The 20,064-nt window shown below is 36.9% G+C and overlaps 1 protein-coding gene and 1 pseudogene across 1 annotated transcript; one reads left to right on the forward strand and one right to left on the reverse strand.

Annotated features, from left to right (window-relative positions):
• The first annotated feature begins 122 nt into the window (after positions 1–122).
• On the forward strand, positions 123–11,332 carry LOC136281129 (uncharacterized). The gene is made up of 13 exons (XM_066167333.1): positions 123–260; positions 478–653; positions 1,250–1,346; positions 2,042–2,377; positions 2,648–2,765; positions 3,072–3,163; positions 3,985–4,135; positions 6,439–6,773; positions 7,562–7,664; positions 7,895–8,790; positions 9,536–9,703; positions 9,979–10,090; positions 10,407–11,332. The coding sequence occupies exons 1-10, from the start codon at positions 138–140 to the stop codon at positions 7,948–7,950; spliced, it is 1,587 nt and encodes a 528-aa protein (XP_066023430.1). The 5' UTR covers positions 123–137; the 3' UTR covers positions 7,951–8,790; positions 9,536–9,703; positions 9,979–10,090; positions 10,407–11,332.
• Positions 10,564–20,061, reverse strand: LOC136281130 (uncharacterized; annotated as a pseudogene).
• Positions 20,062–20,064: the final 3 nt, after the last annotated feature.

Raw genomic sequence — 20,064 nt, forward strand, 5'->3', positions numbered from 1 at the left:
TGTATGTATGTATCTATGTATGTATGTATCTATCTATCTATCAGAGATACGGATGTAAAGAATGCTCCAAAGTACTTTCTACCTCTGATCCAGTTGTAGTTACTCAATGTGGTTTTTGGCCTGGAAGTATTAAAGACATGTCATATGTCTTTGACCAAGATCTATTCCTTCAATGGGATATCATGCAGAAACAAATGCTTGGTGTCTCTGAACGTTCATCCCTTAAATCTCTTGAGCTGTTTTCAAAGCAGAAAGGACGTGTAAGTGGCTGGATAATTCACTCTCCTCTCCCTGATAGAGTTCTATATGCAAATTGTCCAATATTGTTATTTATTTTTGGTTTACAATTTTTTTGAATCAGTATGATTTTTATTTTTTCACCATATTAGACTCACTGTATTAATGTGAAACATTGGTTGGTTTTATAAAACAGCTGGTTTGAAATAGTTTACACTACATTTTAATTATAATTTACAGGTGCCAACAATTAATGCCACAGCATTTAACATCTCATTTAAAGAATGGAAGTTCTGCCAATTTCTGGACAAGTTGAGGTGTTTAGACTGGATGGAATGCCCAGCTTGTAGTGACTGTCAGCACTCTGTTCATGTAGATGGTAACATGAAACAGTACAGATTTAAATCTGCCGGGATGTAAGTAGTTTTTGTTTAGAAATTTTCTCAAAAGAACTATTTGAGGAAACAATTTATATTTATTGTTTCACTCCCTTTGTCATTAGTATAAATCATTTTTCATCTATGTAAGACATTGTTTATAAAACTGCATATATATACATATACATACATGTGGGAGGTGCAGCTGCCTAATGGTTAATGCTCTGGACTCTGGATTGGGCAGTGTGGGTTTAAGCCTGGCCGGGGGCACTACATTGTATTGTTGGGCAAGACACTGTACTCTTGTGGTGCCTCTCTCCAATTTAATGCTGGGAATAACCCTGTGATAGACTAGCATCCCATCCAGGGGGGAGTAGAAATACTTGTAGTTGCGTCATGTTACAGTAACCGGTATAAGCTTTGGCCTGATGGGCCACATACTTTGAACGCAGACTTTACTTACTACCATATACATCTTTGTAAGCTTATTGATATATAACTATTTGCCATTGAGATATGACAGACAACAAACTTTTTTAAGAATTATTTATAAGTTTTCTTTTTTTTTTCCTTTAAAAAAAACAATTTTTGTTATACTTTTTACTTGAATACGAATAACTTTGCTACCACCAAAGGAGGAAAAGAGACAGTTACTATGAAGAAACCTTTGTTGTATCTAATGAGAAAGTTGACACTCATATCCACAAGCTTTATCAAGGTTCAAAGCAAAGGGTGCGTACTACTATGTTTATTTTAACAAGATCAAAATTTGATATAATTTTTAATATAAAATTTTAATATAAAAGCAGCCCAGGGAAACAGATATAGTCAAATTAGAGTTTGAAAAACAATCTTCCTGCTCCTCTAAATTAAAAATGTTATAATCATCTTCAGTATAGTCTGAAGGGCAATGTAAGTATTTATTACGTTGCTGTTTAGGGCATGCTGAGACCGTCAATTACTCATCATTTTAATATAATTGATACCATTGATTTTTTGATGACAGGTATTAATTATCAATTAATGTTGAATAAAAATATTTGAGAGTTACTATTTTAGTCGGAACACTGGATGGATACTTTATTAATTTATAATTAGTGGGACGTAAAACATTGACTCTTTGTTTTACTCTGTTCTTTTAATGGTGTTTTCCATAATTCCTAATAATACATGTATGTATATAATTATGTAGATATCTGTAAAAAGCAACATTTACATTTTTATGTGGTACTCAATGTAGATTAATATATACCGACAATGTTTGAAGCTATGGTAATGCAACTGCACAACATCCACATGATCACATGATAGCCACAATGGTTTATTAGTTGTCAAATCAGAGACAAATCAGAGATAGAGAAATGTACAAAATACACAAATTATAGTTTTTTTCAATCACATATTATTTCCCTTTTCACAAAATGCAGAAAGCAGATGAGAGCAGTAGGTGTGGTGACTCCAAATGGTGTGCTGCAGGAAATGTCATAAAGAAGAAAAGAAACCTAAGTGAGACAGGCCTCGAGATTTCTGGATGCAGGCATAGCCTAGCTCAGCAGGCAATCAATATGATGTATGTGGAAGTGTATGGGTATGCCCATTACCTACAAATTGAATACTATGTCCCAAGAAAAGTGCAGTTCTTCTGGTATGATGTAGTGTGTAAATACTGGCCATGGTTGAGGAAAAATGACTCTGGAACTGCACAAAAGATGAAGCCAGCATTATCAGTTATGCATTCAAAAGCTCATGCTTGGTCATGTCAGGTATGCCAGTGTTGTAATAACTGAAATTAGTTGATCAGTAGAAGCTTTATATAGTTGTTCTGATAGGGTATGCCCTTGCTATAATTCACTATTGGTAGCTCCTCCCAGTTCATCTTCCCCAAGATGATGAGTCATGCATCAAGAAGGAAACTGTACCAATTAAAATCATCAATTTCTAACATAATTGTTTTAAGCTTTTTAATTTATTTATATTGTATAGTCATTATCATCATAATCATCATCATTATTATACTTCCTTTTTACTGATAGGCCTTATGGGGTGGGCGTTGGCAAGATGGAGCAGCAGCAACAACTGGGGAGGAAGTGGAACATATCAACAGCCATCTTTCCAGACTGGGTTGCTGCACAAAACACATGCTTCCAGAAGGTTTCCAAGTTTAATATCTTTTATAATTGTCAGTGCTTAAAGCAAAGTTAATACATCAGTGATTTCTGTTTCGGAATTTTGTCTAAGAAGAAAGGCTTTTTTTGCTTCATTTTAGGAAAAAATATCTGATTTTGATGATCTCTATTTCTCTTATAATTATAGTATAACAGTTAATGGATTTTTTCTGTCAAATTTTGTTGATGTCTCCTAAGTCTTTGTTGACTCCAGATAGACATAGGCCTGCAGATGTCGATGATGGTTATTTTCTCTCAATCCTCCCTGTTTTTTTTTTTTTTTTTTTATTAGGAAGAGAAGAACTTCTCACAGAACATGCTATTCATTGGAGTAGGCGGAAAATTGAAGGGCTTCCTTGTTCCTCAGCTAAGTGCTCCACCAAGGTATAAAGTAATTAATACTTGTCAAAGTGGTGATAAATTTCTGTTTTCACAACACTTGATGATGTACAATGGTTGAACTTATCAGTATTCAGGTCTGAGACATGTGCATTAAATGTCTAATTATTGTTACTAGCTCAACATGTTTAATCATTGAACATGTTTTTTTTTATGTTGTTTCCATTCCTGTCTGGATATAGTTTTTTTTTTCTCACTGAACTTGAGACATACAGGCTCAAGTGACAATGAACACAACCATTGTCAATGTATAATTTTAATTTCCAGGCTCAGAATCAGCTTAAGAAGTTGCAAGAGGAATCTTGATTAAAAGCAAAGCAATGTGTCCATAGAAAGATGGAAAGACAATGTTTTGCAGGTTGCAAGAGGTTTGTGAATTGCAAATTTTTCTTTGTTGTGGTAAGGGAGATCTATATCAAAACATGGTTATGATGTGAGTTGCTATTCAATATATGCTGCATATGTCTTTGTGGTAGTTCATTGTTTTCCTTCTTGTTGTTTTTGTGGTTGTTGTTGTTGCTGCTGCTGCTGTTGATGGCTGGCCAGCTGAATTTCTAAAATGTCATGTTAAGCTGTTGTTGCATGTACAAGCTGCCCTGAAAGTTTTTCGGCAGTGTTGTTATTTTGACAGCCAGTAATGGTAGCCTTTATTTGTTACTCTTTCAGAGGAAGAAGTTTCTTTTAATAAAAAACAACATCTGTTGCCTGAAGAAGAGGGTTTCCTGTGTCACTTGTTGACAATGGACAAATGCACTCCCATACAGGAGCAACTGTGCGAGATTGCCAATTGTATGTAAAACAAAAAGGTCAAAGAACTTAAGCCAAAGCCTGGTACCAGCTTTATGGCTGGTGGTGAAGCTGTGTTGTCGGCAAAGGCTATTCCATATCTGCAGTCACAGATGGAGCATTTGCATTTTTCTGTTTCTCAGATGGCTTTCAATATGGGAAAGTTCGCAGGTCAGTAATAACATGTTTATTTTAGGTATAACATGATTTTATCCTGCTATTATTTTACTTTTATTAAAAGGATTAATCATGTGAAAGATGAAATAATCAACATGGCTTGAGCATGGGACAAAGAATAGAGCACCTGCCTGCTGCTCAGAAGGTCATGGGTTCAATTCCTATCTGGGACTCAGATTTTTTTCTTTGTCCCACGCTCAAGTCGTGTTGATTATTCCATTTTCATTTTACTTATTGAGCTCAAAATTTACCATAATTTCATTAATTTATTAGGATTAATCATGTTGACTATTTACATGTATCTCTCCAAGATAAGCTTAAATATATGAGATATTAAATATATGAGGACAATAAAATAATAATAATAAGAGTGTTGTGTATTCCTTTTTCCCTCAACTATCCCCTGGTCTTCTCTCTAGTCAACCTGAAGGCAAAAACTAAGCAAATATGAGTGAAAAAGGAAAGGAAAGAAAAGAAAAAAAGAGAAATGGACATTGAACAAAAACCCTGTGAAATTATGCAGAATATCATCTAAAGCTTAATTAGCCAAAGAGGACTTAGGCCACTTTGGCTAAAATAAGACAATATTCTGTGAGGCTGAGTAAGACAATTGCTTTATTATTCAACAAATTGAGGACAAATTTTTTAAAAGATGGTTATACAATTCTTGTGACAAATCTTGGCAACCTTCATGTATAGCAAAATAACTTTTTATATCACAGTTTCTCATTTACTAGATAAAGTGAAAGCTACAACAGTCATTCAAATTTCCACACTGTTGTGTAATTTTGTGTAGTACATTAACATGTATTAATTAACCAGCTGAACATTTTTAAAACAAACAGAGAAAATGCTTGAATCTCTCATCAGTGTCTATAAAAGGAAAAGTTCAATGTGGTTAATGTAGAAATACATATAATAGCTTTATTTTTTAATAAGGAAGTCCTCAAATGAACAATACAATACAATATTTTATTAATTATTCTTGTATCAAGGATTTTCAGAATCGAAATACAAGCAATATGTATAATATAAGTTCAGTGATGTATACAAAACATTAAAAACCCACATGCATTAACCTAGCTTGGTTTAAGAGCCCGCTGGATGAAATTTGCCGTTTTAATACCTAATAAAATATAAGAACCTGTTTACCCTAGCAATATCAAACATTTTCACATGGGGTTTGGCTTTGAGAATGCAGAGATAGAGATGTGTACAGTATACCTTGTTTAATCAGTCTTTCTAGGCTTATCATTATACAGTTGCAAATAAATATTGCATATTTAAGGACCAATCCAAACTTTACTTATTTTTCTGGTAATCAAAAACTATTTTCCTTCATAGAAATTTAGAACCTATATGGCCCATATTGCTAATAACTACTCCAAAATACAAGGACCTATTTTACCAGACCTACAAAGCCCCCGCCCCCCCACAACCTCCCCTCTACATGTGTAAGGCAAAATTCAAAGGTAAACGGGTTTTAGGAACTATCAGCCAACATTACAATTCTGCTAAAGCAAACCTACTAAAAATATAAGCTTAACTGTTAAGATTAATCCCCATTTATGAGGATTAATTTTGTAAATTTTGCTGAATTTTGTTTAGAAGAGAAGCATGCGTGCGATTGAACAGTGTGCTGTAATTTCGTGAATGGTAATAAACATCATGCGCCGATTTTTAGGTACAAAGTCGAATTTCTCAAAATTATGCCACATTCTAACCGAAAATAATTCGCTTGAACGATAACTAATAATAGTACGCATAATCGATGATTTTGCAATCAACAACCAAATTGGTTGTGCTCGGTTTTAATCATAAGGAAAATAGCTTTTCAACTACTAATATGGCAGAACTTCACGCACTGAAAGTGAAATATCCACCACCTTTGTTTCAAATAACAAAAAAAAAATCAATAGAGGTAAGCTTCATATTGTAAATACTCACCAGCCATGGATGCCATGCTTCAGTTGCTCTCGCTCCCGCCAAATCGTAATTTTAGAAGCTAGTTCTTCTCGTCTTAGCAGCCAGTGTCCCTGAGGATTAGGATTATCATAAATCTGGTCTTGATATTATGTTGAATCAAACTCAGCTATGGAAAGGCTCTGGATGTCGTTATGCCTTCTAAACGCGAATTTAGGTGGAAAAAAGTTTGAATGTAGTTACTTTTAAAGGAGGAGAAGCTATAAGAAAGTCGGAGTTTAGTGTTCCAGTTCGACATGCTGCCTAGCAACATATTGATACAATGCTTGTAGCCGTTGGATCTTCTCTGAACACGTGCGGTGGTTTTTCTCCAGATCAAGAAGACCTTCCCTCCATTGATGAATCTCATGGTTTGAGAACCAACAAAAGATCTAAAAGTGAAAAAGTATGTGTGAAGCGCAAGTTAAAAGCTTACCATGGGAGGAAAGCCACGCTGGCTTCATCTTGGCTCAATGTGAGAGAGCAGCTCATCTCTGCACTGTTTACCAGACAGGCTTTGCCTTTGGGGCAGATGTGTGTCATTCCTTTTTGTGAAGAAGAGGCGTGCGGCAGATGCCTCAACTACAGTCCGGGGCAATTCCTATGTGCAGTTCATATCAGTTTAGTTCACGCTAGAGGTAGATCACTTCACCACCTGGAAGTTTCGAAGGTGAAATGGCAATTTCGTTTGTAAGTGCTTTGTCTTGTGGTTTAATTGCAGAGACATCTTTTTTTTTTTTCTTACAACTGTATATATCACCTTCACACAGTTACTTCTCTTAATTAAGTTTTTTTGTCAACCTCAATGTACATTATGTCAATAAGACCCGACCCATTTCTATACAGAGGAAAGAGCGAATGCAGTGAGCATAGTTTTTTCTTGCAAGTAAACATGTGATTTGCTCCATACTCAGAAGGAAGTTAAGTTTATTTTTGGCAATTTTGAAAGAGTTGGCTGTGTAGGCGCAAGAATTTGTATTATCATTTTTTGTTAGTGTTGGTGTTTCATAGTTTCGTGTTAGGTGTTTATTTTCTCGTCTTCCATTAGTGTCCTTTGTCAGTTACCAGTTTTGTACTTGTTATATTTATTTGCATATCATATATATATTGGTTGCGCGTAATTTATTTGGTTAGTTGTGTAGTTTGCGAAAATTACCGTTACATATCTAGCTCTGGGTTTCATGTTTTCGTCTTTGGTTTGGTCACATTCGTCTTGTAAGTATCCTTGTTTATTTCGCTTTGTCGTTTTCCAGTACTTTCACTCATACGATGTAAGTTATTTTATGCTCATTCGCGTGTTTGTAATTTTGTCATTTTCAGTTACCGTATGCAACAATGTGTCAAGTTTGTTCTAGTAAAGTTTGAAATACGAGTGATTAGCGTTTGCGGCTATAGGCTGAGGTAAGGGGTGTGTGATTTGTAGTCACCTGATTCATGTAGGATATTTCATACCCTTAGGATGGAAGATTCGTGCCATATCAGTTTCGTGAGTGTGTATGGACTACACCTCACAACATGGACCATGGATATGTGCGTGACATTATAGTGGTTGGTGTGCATGGTAAGTAACTAATAGCAGTGCAATATGTAATTGTATTGTGAGATAGGTTGCCAATCTGCAATTACCAGTACCACTTTTTACCTATACTTATATTTAAATAGTAAGTTTACCTCTTCCAGGAAGGTCTTTGTTTCTGTTTGAATTGGTTTTGTTCAACACAGACAGGAATCAATAAACAATTATTATATAAGAATAAAACTATGGACACACTTTGGTGTTTGTCTTTGTAGAGGGCAGCAGCATCCCATCAAAATCAAATGTTGCAAGCATGAACCAGAGGCCTTAACACTGGTCAGGAATGGTTTCTGGCCATTTTCTCCAAAACAGCCCCAGGTAGCCTTCGACCTTGGATTTATGGCCTTGCTCCAATACATTTTCTTAGAGCGTGGAGGGTCTTTAAAGTCAATATGTCAGGCACTGCAGTGGCTGGTCCCACCTGGTTCTAAGGTTTACATAAGTATTCATTCAGTAATTTTTAATCTTATGCTCATGAATGCAATTTTTTTCCTAATTTATACAATAAATAAATTATTTGTTTTCCTTTAGATTAAGGACATCTACCAGCTCCTTGTTGTAGATTGTTTCTGTGAGCTCTCTATATGTCCAGCATGTTGAGTAACCTGAAGTATTTCAATCCTTCTTATGAGAATGATGATGAATGTCCTGCATGTCCTAAGGTTTGTGATAAGTCATCCTTCAGGTGAAATTTCTAAGTGGGTAATATTTACCTTTGGAAATCTAGAATAACTATCATTACATATGTTGGCATGATGAATGATTTAATTTAGACTAGAAACATTATTTTGAATCTTTATGATTCTCTCTTTTTCTTAGTGGTCCTCTAGAGTGTGGCAGCTGGTCTTAGCATGAGTTATTCCATTGTTTTTCATTCATTTGGGCTTAAGAAATATTTTTAACATGACATTTTAAATAAGATTTTGGCATCTGAGTGTAGGAGAATGGAATTTTACTTATCTCTATTGATGCATTGTTTGGATGTGTCCGGAAATGAAGTGCTGGAACTAGTGGAAAGTCCTCAAATCATGGAGAGGAACTGTTCACTAGCCAAGAAAAAGTGGATGCATTTCTAGCTAATCACAGCAAAAGACCAAGCAGCCAGTCAAGGGTGTGTGAACCAAAGGACTATCTTTTTCTCTTACTATGTGTTGTTGCTTTACTCTGACCTTTTGTTACCCATCAGTACTCATACCACCACTCAACCAGTGCAATGAGAGACCAAAAGTAACAGTAATGTTTGTTGCTTGTAATAATGATGTTAGTATTGTATTATTTAAATATGGTACAGTTTGAGGGGTTAATTACTTTGGTACTGGCTGATGAACACTCTGCCCAAAATAATGAAGCTCAAATACATGTATATTGTTAGTTTGTTATGTAAACTTAATTTACAGGAACTTCGTGAATTGTCAGCTTGAAGAACAAGTACATAATCTTTATTGCAGTCCTCTCTTTTCCTTGGTCTTGTTCTATTTTTTTTTCCAAATACAGTTTTTTCCTTCTTCTTTTGTAATTGATGTATGGTCTTTAAAGGTAATATCTTAATATTTGCTTACACAACTAACTCTGCCAAGGGTGTCTACAGTCACTCTTGCCAGTCCCAAGCCTGAATGAAAGAGGAGGGGTGTTGTTAAGCAGTTAATTTGGTTGTCTCGTTATTTAATTTTTATGAGAAACTGATAAATGGTTATTATTTTCTGCTGTTTTCCTTGCCACCTTTCCCATCATGTAATGTCTACTTTCTAATCTGAGAGGTCAACTCCAACAACCTACATGTACATGAATGCTACGTGGATCTTAATTCCTGTTCTGTTTTTTATCTTCATTGCTTCTGCTTTAAATGAAATCTCAAGAAAAGGTGCAAGGGAAGTTGAAGATTAGGAGCAATGTAATCAGTTTCAAGCTGGTTCCAATCTCCTTTCCAAGAACAAATCCACAAAGCTGGATGAGACAGCTCTCTTTGGTGGAGGTTGCAAGCATGAAGTGTCACTGAAGTTTTTCAGCTTAAAGAAAGGAGAAGAGTATGTACATGTAAAAGGAAATCTGTACATTATTGGTGGGCTATTGTTAAGAAATATGTGAATCGAGTGCCTTGTAAGATGCATAAATTAAGACACATGTCTCTTTTTGAGGTTCCCAAGGAAAGAATTTTGTATTATTATGTTAGTCATGTACAGCTGTATAGCGTAACACTGTTTTACAAACCATTTATAGTAGGGTACCCAATGAAACTAGAGCACAAATAAATTACTGCATGAACATTGTTGCTAATAATGATTATAATTTTATTTCACAGGATTGGAAATGCTGGGTATTTACTAAAATGGATTAAAAATCGTGTGCAAGATAAAGCTATCAACATTTGCTTCTCCTATGATTTCGCATGTGTGCTGGATACACATTTGAGAGTAAGATTTTTTGGCCGTTTTATTTTAATTAAGTTGTGGTCTTGGTACTCAGGCATTTTTGCTTGTTAAACAATGCCCTATTGTTTTTAATTTATCCTCTCTGTAAAATACGCACCAGGAAACATTGCTTGAAAATGTTACTCTTGCGATACCTGCATTTCACTACTATGGACACAAAGTTTCTTGTCTGGTATTTTGAAATATGTTCCTGTTGAACACTTTTGAGGAGTTGAAAGGTATTGAAAAACACATGTATGTTTACCCTAAAATAGTTATTGTTTTCATGAAGCATTGTTTGGTCTTTTTGTAATGCCAGGTCAACCACAGCAGAAGACATCTGGAAGGGTTCGAGATGAGTGATGGCGAGGTGATGGAGAGATTGTGGTCTTACTTGAGGCCAACAGCAAAAATAATGAAAGAAATGACTCCAGCCCACTGAGTTTCTACCTTAACTGACTTCTTAATGCATCATGCTAAAATTTCCATGTCGAATTTGGTAATTTAGAATCTGTTGCCACCTTTTTGTAGGGATCTCTATCTGACTCAGACAAGTTCCTCCACTTTTCTCTGATGGTGTGAAAGACCTCTGCACTTCCACCAGGTTGTTCTGTGGAATAAAAAGACATGATGCATTTTTTTAACTTAATCAAAAGGTAAGATGTAAACCACAAATTTTGCTTGATCAAGAATAACTACCTTTGTGGAGGCACTCCCTTGTGAAAGCATTAAAGCCACTTTGTTTCCTTACTAGTTTCTTTTCTGTCCTCTTGTGTCCATCGAGCACTCTGGAACCACTATTACACTTTGTATTGTGGTTGTTTATCCAGTGCTAACCGGAAAAAAAGTAATATTTCACACAAAAAAAAAAAGCAAAGAAAAGCAAAATTCTAACTGGTTTAGCAATTTGACAAAGAAGAAAGCTTTGAACTAACTGTCACCGACAACACACATGCAGCCACAGCTACTTTAGGGCTGACACTCAAAAAGTCACTTTTGAAACTCTTTATGATGGCCAATTCATGTTATCAACTCAGTTGATAAAACAGAATTTTCTTGTTGTATTTCCCCACAAGCGCAGTACCACAGTTTCTTTAGAAACTTTCTCCCTTTATTCAATTGGAAAAACGTATTTTCCAGTTAATTTACCGCATTAACATGACTTAAAACAGTTAGATGACATTGTAAAGTAGCTAAAAAGGCTTTTGAAAAAAGGGAAATTGTTATTATATGTTTTAATTTGCAAAGTCTGGGAGAAGAGGTCCGTGTAAGCAATCCCATAAATTAAAGTTCTGAGCTTCATTTGAAAGTTATCAGAAGTCAATTGTGAATATCACCTCTGGCATTAACATCCTTGTATGTAGTACCTTATTCCAAACACTTAGTTCAATTGGGTTTTACTGTATCTATATATAAGACAAAACTTATGTAGGTAACACATAAGGTGCAAAGAAAGGGAAATACCAAAACGTGACAACACAAACTAAAACCAATATACGCTCCTCAAAACAAACTAAAAGGATAAAAAATAATCTTGAACCATCTGAAACCATCTGAAACCATCTAAAACTATGTAAACCCTTTCTCGTCTACGTGAATAGCAAACACAAGTGTTCAAAAGCTTTCGGAACCTTTGAATTAACAAATAGAGAAGCCTTGACTGTGCTATGTTCTGTTGTAAAGCACACAGGAAGCGGCTAGAGCGCGAAAGAAGTGTAGGGAGAAACACGAGACGTAGTCGATGTTGAATATCAACACCTCCATTGTTTTTTTCTCTCTCTCTTAATCACAATTCTGTATACCGTCATTACTATTGCCGATGCCACTGCGAAAACCACCAACACCACCTTCACCACGAAGAAGGTTTCTTCGCCTAAAAAAGAAAAGCCTCAAATTATTTAAAGCACGTGTATGCACTTGGTGCGGTCTGCACAATGCGAGCATCCGTCGCAAGAACGTCGCTAAATATTCTATACCTTGCTCGCAATGTCACACTATATTGTAACAACTAGTTACATATCCTCAAAAGTAAATAAACATCCACTTTGACTTTATGGAATACACCAGATCTCGATAGCTACGGAAAATCAAAAGTCCTCCTGCTTTTAATACTGTTCCGCTAAAACAAATCAGTTTTGGTGGGCTGATCACAGTGAACTCGTGAACCCGATTGGAAACATGTGCACTTGTAGCTAGCCACTAATTCATGCTTAGTTTTAAAATCTGAGATACTTTTTCTTGCGTCTCGTGAACAAGCTTATCTCTTCGTTCAGTCCAATCTCTTACTCACAAGAGAGACGTCAAATATCCTACCCAAATGGGAGACTTCAAAACTGATGTCATATTTCGTCACAGAAATACGAAATACAGTATCCATGATTGGTTTTTCCAGAATTGCGAAAGGAAACACGGGTGAATAATTAATGTGGCTAGATCACCTTTACATATAAAATATTTTTGTTACACAAAACAGAGAAAAATAATAAGAAGATAAATGAAATTACCGTCATCCCCTTTGTCATCCGTAGGAGGATGTTGTGTGGTGGAAAAAGCCGTTCCTTTTGGTTTGATTGGGCGGCTTTTGGGGATCGTCGGAACCGGAATGGTGTCTTCTTTCCATACAAAATCAAAGACCAGCTATAAAGCGTGCCTAGAACGTAGAATGTATTTCATTACTGAGCAAAGAGTTAAATTAAGCTCATTGAGGAAAATAATGAGATTCGTTGGAAAATGAAGAAGGGAACGTTTGGGTTTTGATGATTGAATTGGATAAGTAGTAAAGTCACTAGTATTAAGAAAAATAAACCCAGCTATAACAATTGGATTACCCTGCACAGGCACATCATCCTCCTTCCAAGCATTTTGACACTTTTTATATGTGACCACAATTTCACATATTTCTCATACAACAGTCAGCGACTGAAGTTGACTGATTATCAGTTAACACTATCGTTACGACTCTGTACAGACTTTGGCCCTTTTCTGAATGATGAAGTTATACTAAACTGATTGTTCTGTAGTCCTTCAGTGAGTCTTGGGCACGAGAACTTGACAGACCGAACGCGTGGTTTTTCTACCATTGACTATTGTTTGAAGTTGGTGCCTCGAACAATGACTTCTTTCGGTAGTGGTGTTAGGTTCGTCTACTAATCTTGGTTAGGACCAACACCAAAGTTCCTGTTTTGGTTTTCGTTTTCAAAGATTGACTTATTATTTGGAGAAGATCGAGAACTTTTTCTGCCGCCAACTGGGAAAAAGCGCACGCCCGGGCTGAACATGTAACTTCAGAAAAAATTTTGCCGGATGTTCTGTATTGAACGAAAGGCATACTTCTTAGCCTCCTTCAGTTTCACGGCCTAAAGGACCCTTGTTTTGCGTTTTTCTGATGTCAATTGCGTCACGTATATCATCGGATATTTCCCAGTTTTAGCGGGACAAATTTGGTCATGTGGTGTGTTTAGACCAATCGCGTGCAATCAAAAATAACTGATAGGTTATAAACTAAGATAGGATTGCAAAGAGGTAGTTTCGGTACTCACCTGTATTTTTGTACTTTCTTTGGTCCAAATCTGAAATTTCAAGCTCCCAAGTTCCCATAGGACTTTCTCCCCAGTGAGAAAGGGTTGTTATCACCCAGTCCGTCAAGTTTTTCCACACCTCAAATAGATAATGTACCACTTGAAGCCTTCAACTTTAGAGACAAGTCTCCTCAGTAATGAAAATCAAGATCCACTTTAATCTGGACGTGTACCAGGAATTTTATGGGACAGTTCCTCACTGTTACTGAAACTGTACTTGGGATATGCCTGAAAGTGAAAACGATGGTACTCAATGTCAGTCCATCATTAAGAAAAATAATTTGCAAACAAAGAAAAATTTACAAAACACCCAACGGTGTTTCCTCCTTGGACTGGAGAAAACGATCATGGACAAAGAAATTCATTACTTCACTTTAAACAACTGCATCGCTAAGTAGAGGTTCGGTGCCTGAGACATCCAGGAGCTTCCACTATTGGCAGCCAGCTCCAAGATGGAGACAGCTCCCGTAGCTGGCAAAACCTGGCAACCCAGCCACGAGCCTCCGGACAGGAAAGGGAAACAGGTACTCGTCACACTGAATAAACAGTGTAAATAGGGAGGGAAGGGGTGGGAAAACTACCTGGACGACGAGCTGCAACTCCTCACAACGCTGCAAGTTCACGCTCAAATCACACGCGAGAATCCCTCAAACGAAGAGCACATGGAATTCCGACGCAAGCGCATATGCAAAAAAACGCTGACCACTTGAGAACACTGATTGCTCTTTGTTGTCAACTCCGTTAAATTGCATTTAACTGCACTTAAACTGACTTACTTGTTTCTATCTGTGCCTTTAATGTGCGGATATACTGTTGTCCAGTTCTTTGCTAGGCTGACCATTCTGCTAACGTCCATAAGCCCAAACCCATAGTAAGTACTGAAAGACAAATTCGCTGCGTTCCTCACCCAATCTCCTTGCTTGAGTGGCTCGCGTCTTGCACTGTGAACTATGATATGTTGTACGTCACGCCAGGTTAATCTGGGGCTGAAAGGGAAACATTTTTGTTAATAAAACGCAGTTTTACGACGTAAGTTCAGCTTTGACACAAAATCTACAATAAACTAGGAGGACGCCAATCCAAATGAAATACAAGGCATGAAAACCTTAATTTTCCCGAAATCCCTTTTTTTAATTAAACAAATGTGAATATCTCCTGCTTCACGTGTGTGTAAACGGTACAGGTTCACGTGATGCAATTAAATCTGCAGACGAAAGTAAATCTAGCGAGAATGACTTACACCCCTCATATATAGTTGTAACACGATAGTACTTCACAGTGCAAATCTCAGTATGTATGAAATAAAGCTTCATACGAGATAAAAGCCTCACTTTGCCTGCAAAGTCAGAGCAATCAGTCCTGAGGTCATGGCGTTAGCAGCTGATGTGCTTCCAAAATCTTTTACACATCATCAACGGTTACCTTGGTATGAAAAAATACAAGTAAGTGGACTTTGCTGACGACTTTAATCTGAGTATCCACGCAGTCGAGCAAAGTCGGATATGACTAAGCACAGTCGTCTTGTTTAAATAAATTTAAAATGCGGTTAAAAATTCTGTCCTTACGATGCTTCCTGATTGATTTCCTATCTCCATACTATAGGTGGTGGCCAGGATTCCAGCACATTCCTCAGCGTACTCTGGTTTGGTGCCATCTTTGTTCACAGCATTAATAGTGATCGTGTAAATACTATTCACAAAACCATTGTATGCACAGCTGTCTCTATCGCCGCCAATTCCCACTGCAAACGTGTAGATGGCACCCAGGCCATCACGACCCTTAAAAAGAAAAGCGACTCTCAACTAACTGTGACTGGAATTAAGTAACGCAGGCTACGCTTTTTGAATGTGGAAATTTTTCCAGGGACCTGAATGTCAACCAGAGAAAAGTCATGCTAGTTGTTGTACGATCGGGAAGAAAACATTTTTATTCCATGCGGCCATGGAGCGCCGTTCAATTTAATTATATTAATTATGAACATCAAAGAAAGTAATGCATTAAATTAAACAGAGCATGCCTCATTGATCCCATTGATTAACAAAGGAAAACGGGCGGCGTTCTTTTTCCCTCTCTATCCCAACCGCCAACTCTTGTGCTGCGGTACTAATGCATTTTACTGTAAAGGAACTTCTGATTGCAGGTTATATGCAGCTCAGCGGTTCGATTTCCCGCGGAGACCCAAATTTATCTTATCTTTTTCCAACGCTGGGAACAAGTAACTTCTCACAAAAGTATACATATCATGTTGAAAAAAATACATGAAATAAATGATAGTATTAAACTGCACCTTCTCCAAGCCATGTTTAAGAGCCGCTTTAGTCAAGGGCCCTGGACCCTCGACTTCCATACCCCAGTTACCAGGCCCCCAGCTGTTGGAGTAAATGTCAACACTTCCAAGTTCATGAACTAATGCACTGGCCTCGGTTGCATCAGTTGTCTTTCATTTATCATTAAAGAGGCGAATATCTGAGTACAAAGGAGGAAATTAAAAATTAATCGGTTTTAGAGATTTCAACACAGTAAATCCTATCTAACAATTAGATTTTGAGCTCGTGATTTCTACCGCAAGATAGTCGATGACGTCGAAGTCCAAATCAACTAAATCACAGATAGAAATCTAGATAGTTTTATCACAAGTAATTGATATTTTAGCATTAACAATTGAAGTCATACCCTTTTACTTTATTCCTTAAATAAGCTGTTCTTCCTTTTGCAAAATCATAACTTGCTGATAAATTCTAAACATGCAAGACATAAAAAGAATGAAAAGTTTCAATAACTAATTAATGCATCTATCAACCAATGTGATTTGTTATCATAAATTGCGACTGTCAGTTGCAGTTTACATTTTCACAAATGAGGCTTATTGTGACCAGTGTATGTTGTGGAATGTGAGCAGGGCCTTAAAGGGGTATGTTAATTTGCCTCACGTGATGAGTTTCATAAAATAATCTTAGTTTGTGGTCAGAAAAATATCAGCTAGGGGTTTATTAGTTGATCCAATACCAAATTCTCTGAGCTAAAATCATAAGAATTGTATTGCAGATAGTAAGGACAATTACTAACAGTATCCTGGAATGAAAGGGTTACACTGTAAGTGTTAAAATACCTAGATCCACAACTTCAAATACCTTAGTTTGTTAAGGTAATGTTATTCTGCATTCTTGGAAGGTACTCAAGAGCTTCATGGGAATATAATCTGCAAATGTGCTTTTGTTAAATGTTTAATGAGGCTTTTGTTGTCCTAACAACAGCTATTTATTTGCCCAAGATGATAATTTTTCCAGTCCATTAAATCTCAAAATGTACTCATAACTAGTTACTTGCTAATGATCGTTTTTATTTAAAATGATATGTTTAAGTATACAATTTAAGACGTGATTATGCAATTATATAATCAAACATCTGGTGGAAATATTAAATAAATTTTTTTAATTTTCGATTGTCTAAATGAATGTAATATTTTTCAATAAGGCAATGTCTTACCTTTGGTTCTCTTGATAACTTAGCATCAACCTCCGATGATAATTCACTCTTCCCTGGCCTTTTCACAAATCCCAGTTTTTTTTTAACAAATAATAGTCCTCAAACAGCTGAAAGCATCAATTTTGGTAAACTTAGTCACTTATGCTATACTTTCACACCACCTATTTTAATTGAACATGTCCAGAAAAGGACTGAAGATGATTATCTCCAGAAACAAGACATATCTTTACTGATGAGTAAAGATAAAAATTATTGTTTTTGCAACACCTATTCAGAAGATCTGATCAAAAAAATTTAGTCTCCAGGAACACCTTAAAATTTCTCTGTCAAGTTTCAATTGAGTCTGCTATTCACCTACATGACCGTAACATATATTTAACAAAGAACTGTAGAGTTCAATCAGTATGCACTCTTGCATTAAGAAAGGCTCCAGTACATGAATATCGCAAAAATATTACACGGCCAGTCCATAAGAAATATAAAAATCTCGAACAGCAGTGGTCAGCACCCTATTAGATTAATTAAACAAGCTTGATAAATTTGAATTTGATTAAAGCTTATAAATACCTGATCTCCAGTGTTATTTGTTCAACACTCCCTTGCCTTGAAAATAATTTCGCGTTTAACGCATTTATGCGAAGGGTATTTTTTAAACAACGCAAGCGGCGAACGCTTTTAAAGAATGACACAGTTCATTCTCCTAGCCATATTCAGAACCTTGATTATTTCAAAGACTCAAATCAGTGTTTTCAATTTTACAGTAAAGTGGTTTACCTGTTCGAGTGGCTTAGGCGATCATATCAGTTTCGTGTAAACTCAACAAGTGTCAATATAAAGATGGCTACTTAATAGCGGCTTGCTATGTACTTCGCAAACTTCGCGAGGAAAAACAAATTCAGTCTCTGTCTGCTGTGGTCAAAATTTCTCGTTCAAGATTTCTTTTTGAAGCTCTCAAAACTCTCTGTTTTGAAAGATACGAATCCAAGTCGAAGAAGTTTCGCCTAAACTTCCACCGCAGTACGTGCAATAATTCTCTGCAATTTCATTGACACATTTCGAACAGGGTTCATTTAAACCTTCGCGGCCCAGGACAGCTTCATAAAGCCATTTTTCAATTCCTTTTTATTCGCTTTTGAGTCTTCCGCCATAAAATCTCACGTTGTTTTAACTGAGTCGAACCAGACACTCTCGAGGGCAACGTTAAAAAGGAATATGTTGATCCTTCAGGGTTCAAAATCCAACGGTTATGCCATTTTTCTGGAATACACACGCCTTTTTTTAAACAAAATTGAGTAGTATTTTTCTCACATTAGTTACATGATATTTAAGATCTTAGTCCCCAGCAGAGGGAAACACAAACTTTAAGCATTTAGCCTTATTAGCCTGACTACCAATCTTCTTAACCTTCCGTCAAAAAAGAATATCTCTAAGGGTTAACGTGTCGTCAATTGCGGAATGACAATCTTCTAACCTTCCGTTAAAAAAAATATCTCTAAGGTCAGTTAATGCGTGTTCGGTTGCGGAATACTAGGGGTTATACACAAGACGGTAGCCCGAACAAAAGGGAGCATACTACACGGACTCAATAATGAAGCCATTACTAAAGTAAAACTCACATGTTTGTCGTAAGAAAAACCATGTCTATGGGCCAACTCCTCAGCTTCTTGTTGACTGCCACGAACTTTTACAGCCCACAAATTCGTAAAAATTGCATCGACAATAACGCCATTTCCGCAGTATATGATTATGAACAGGACACAAGAAAAACGACTAACGATGAGGGTAGTAGAGGAAGAATAGCACGCCATTATCGCTTCTGTAAGTTCGACGTTGAGTCTATTATAAATCCGCATTCAATTGGCTTGTTAGCTCATTTGGTAGAGCGCTGTACCGGTATCGCAGAGATCATGGGTTCAAATTCCGTGCGGGCCTGAATTTTTTCAGGTCCTATTTTCAACTACTAGTTCAGTAGTGTTCTTAGCTGCGAGGATCTCTCAGATTCGTTTCTTCACCGCAGTGCAAATATATAAATTTCATATATCTAAAATCATTATTCATCACTTGAATGGTTTATTTGGACCCAACATATTGTCTAGCTCCCAGTGGGCTTGTTAGCTCAGTTGATAGAGAGCTGCACTGGTATCTCAGAGGTCATGGGTTCAAATCCCGTAAGGGCCTGAATTTTTTTCAGGTCCTATCTTCAACTACTAGTTCAGTAGTGTTCTTGCCTGCGAGGATCTGTTAAATTTAAATCCGCACGTGTTAACCATTTAACTCCCAAGATCTAACTGTTAATTCTCCCCTCTAGCTGCTATACATTTCCTTGTATATAAGTTGCGAGAATTTGGTTTTAGATCAAGATATCAACTTGTACCTGATACATTTGAGTATTCTCATGACCTGTTTGCTGGATAGCGCATGGATATTGTAGGGAGAAGTTCTAGCAATGAAAACACTGCAAAAAGCACGGCTTTTCAGAGTTTTCTTAGCTACTTTAAGCAGCGACTCAAACACCCCACCAAAAAGCGACCCCAGCGGAGGATTCCAATTCCATCTGAGCCCGTTATTGGCAACATTACCGGCGATCTGTTCCTGGTCCATTGCTTGAACAAGTTCTCTGAGCTCTCTCTCTGCTCCTACAAAGTTTGTCCAATTATCACTTGTCTCTTCTTCTGGTCTTCCCCTGGTGGCTACCATTCGGCTGAACGCATACAGGAAATCTGTGGTGCTCAATGAACATGCCATTTCTAGATGCACCGCTCTGGTTGCTGAGCACGTAAACAGGCACAAATACCTTTCAGTAGAAACTCTTCGAGTAATCTTGGTCGTGAAGGGGCTAGCGTAATCAACACAGCATTTTGGAAACGCTCTCATCGTTGTTCCAACTCTTCTCCTTGGAAGCGGTGCCATGAT

This window comes from Pocillopora verrucosa, chromosome 5 (assembly GCF_036669915.1).
Source record: "Pocillopora verrucosa isolate sample1 chromosome 5, ASM3666991v2, whole genome shotgun sequence".
Classification (NCBI taxonomy): domain Eukaryota; kingdom Metazoa; phylum Cnidaria; class Anthozoa; order Scleractinia; family Pocilloporidae; genus Pocillopora; species Pocillopora verrucosa.

What these genes read in the sequence shown, in the direction of transcription:
- LOC136281129 (XM_066167333.1), top strand. Translation starts at nt 138, where the DNA reads ATGTCATATGTCTTTGACCAAGATCTATTCCTTCAATGGGATATCATG. An exon ending in AAAACACATGCTTCCAGAAG is followed by an intron (nt 2,766 to 3,071) that starts GTTTCCAAGTTT and finishes TTTTTTTATTAG; the next exon opens with GAAGAGAAGAACTTCTCACA. An exon ending in CAGCTAAGTGCTCCACCAAG is followed by an intron (nt 3,164 to 3,984) that starts GTATAAAGTAAT and finishes TAAAACAAAAAG; the next exon opens with GTCAAAGAACTTAAGCCAAA.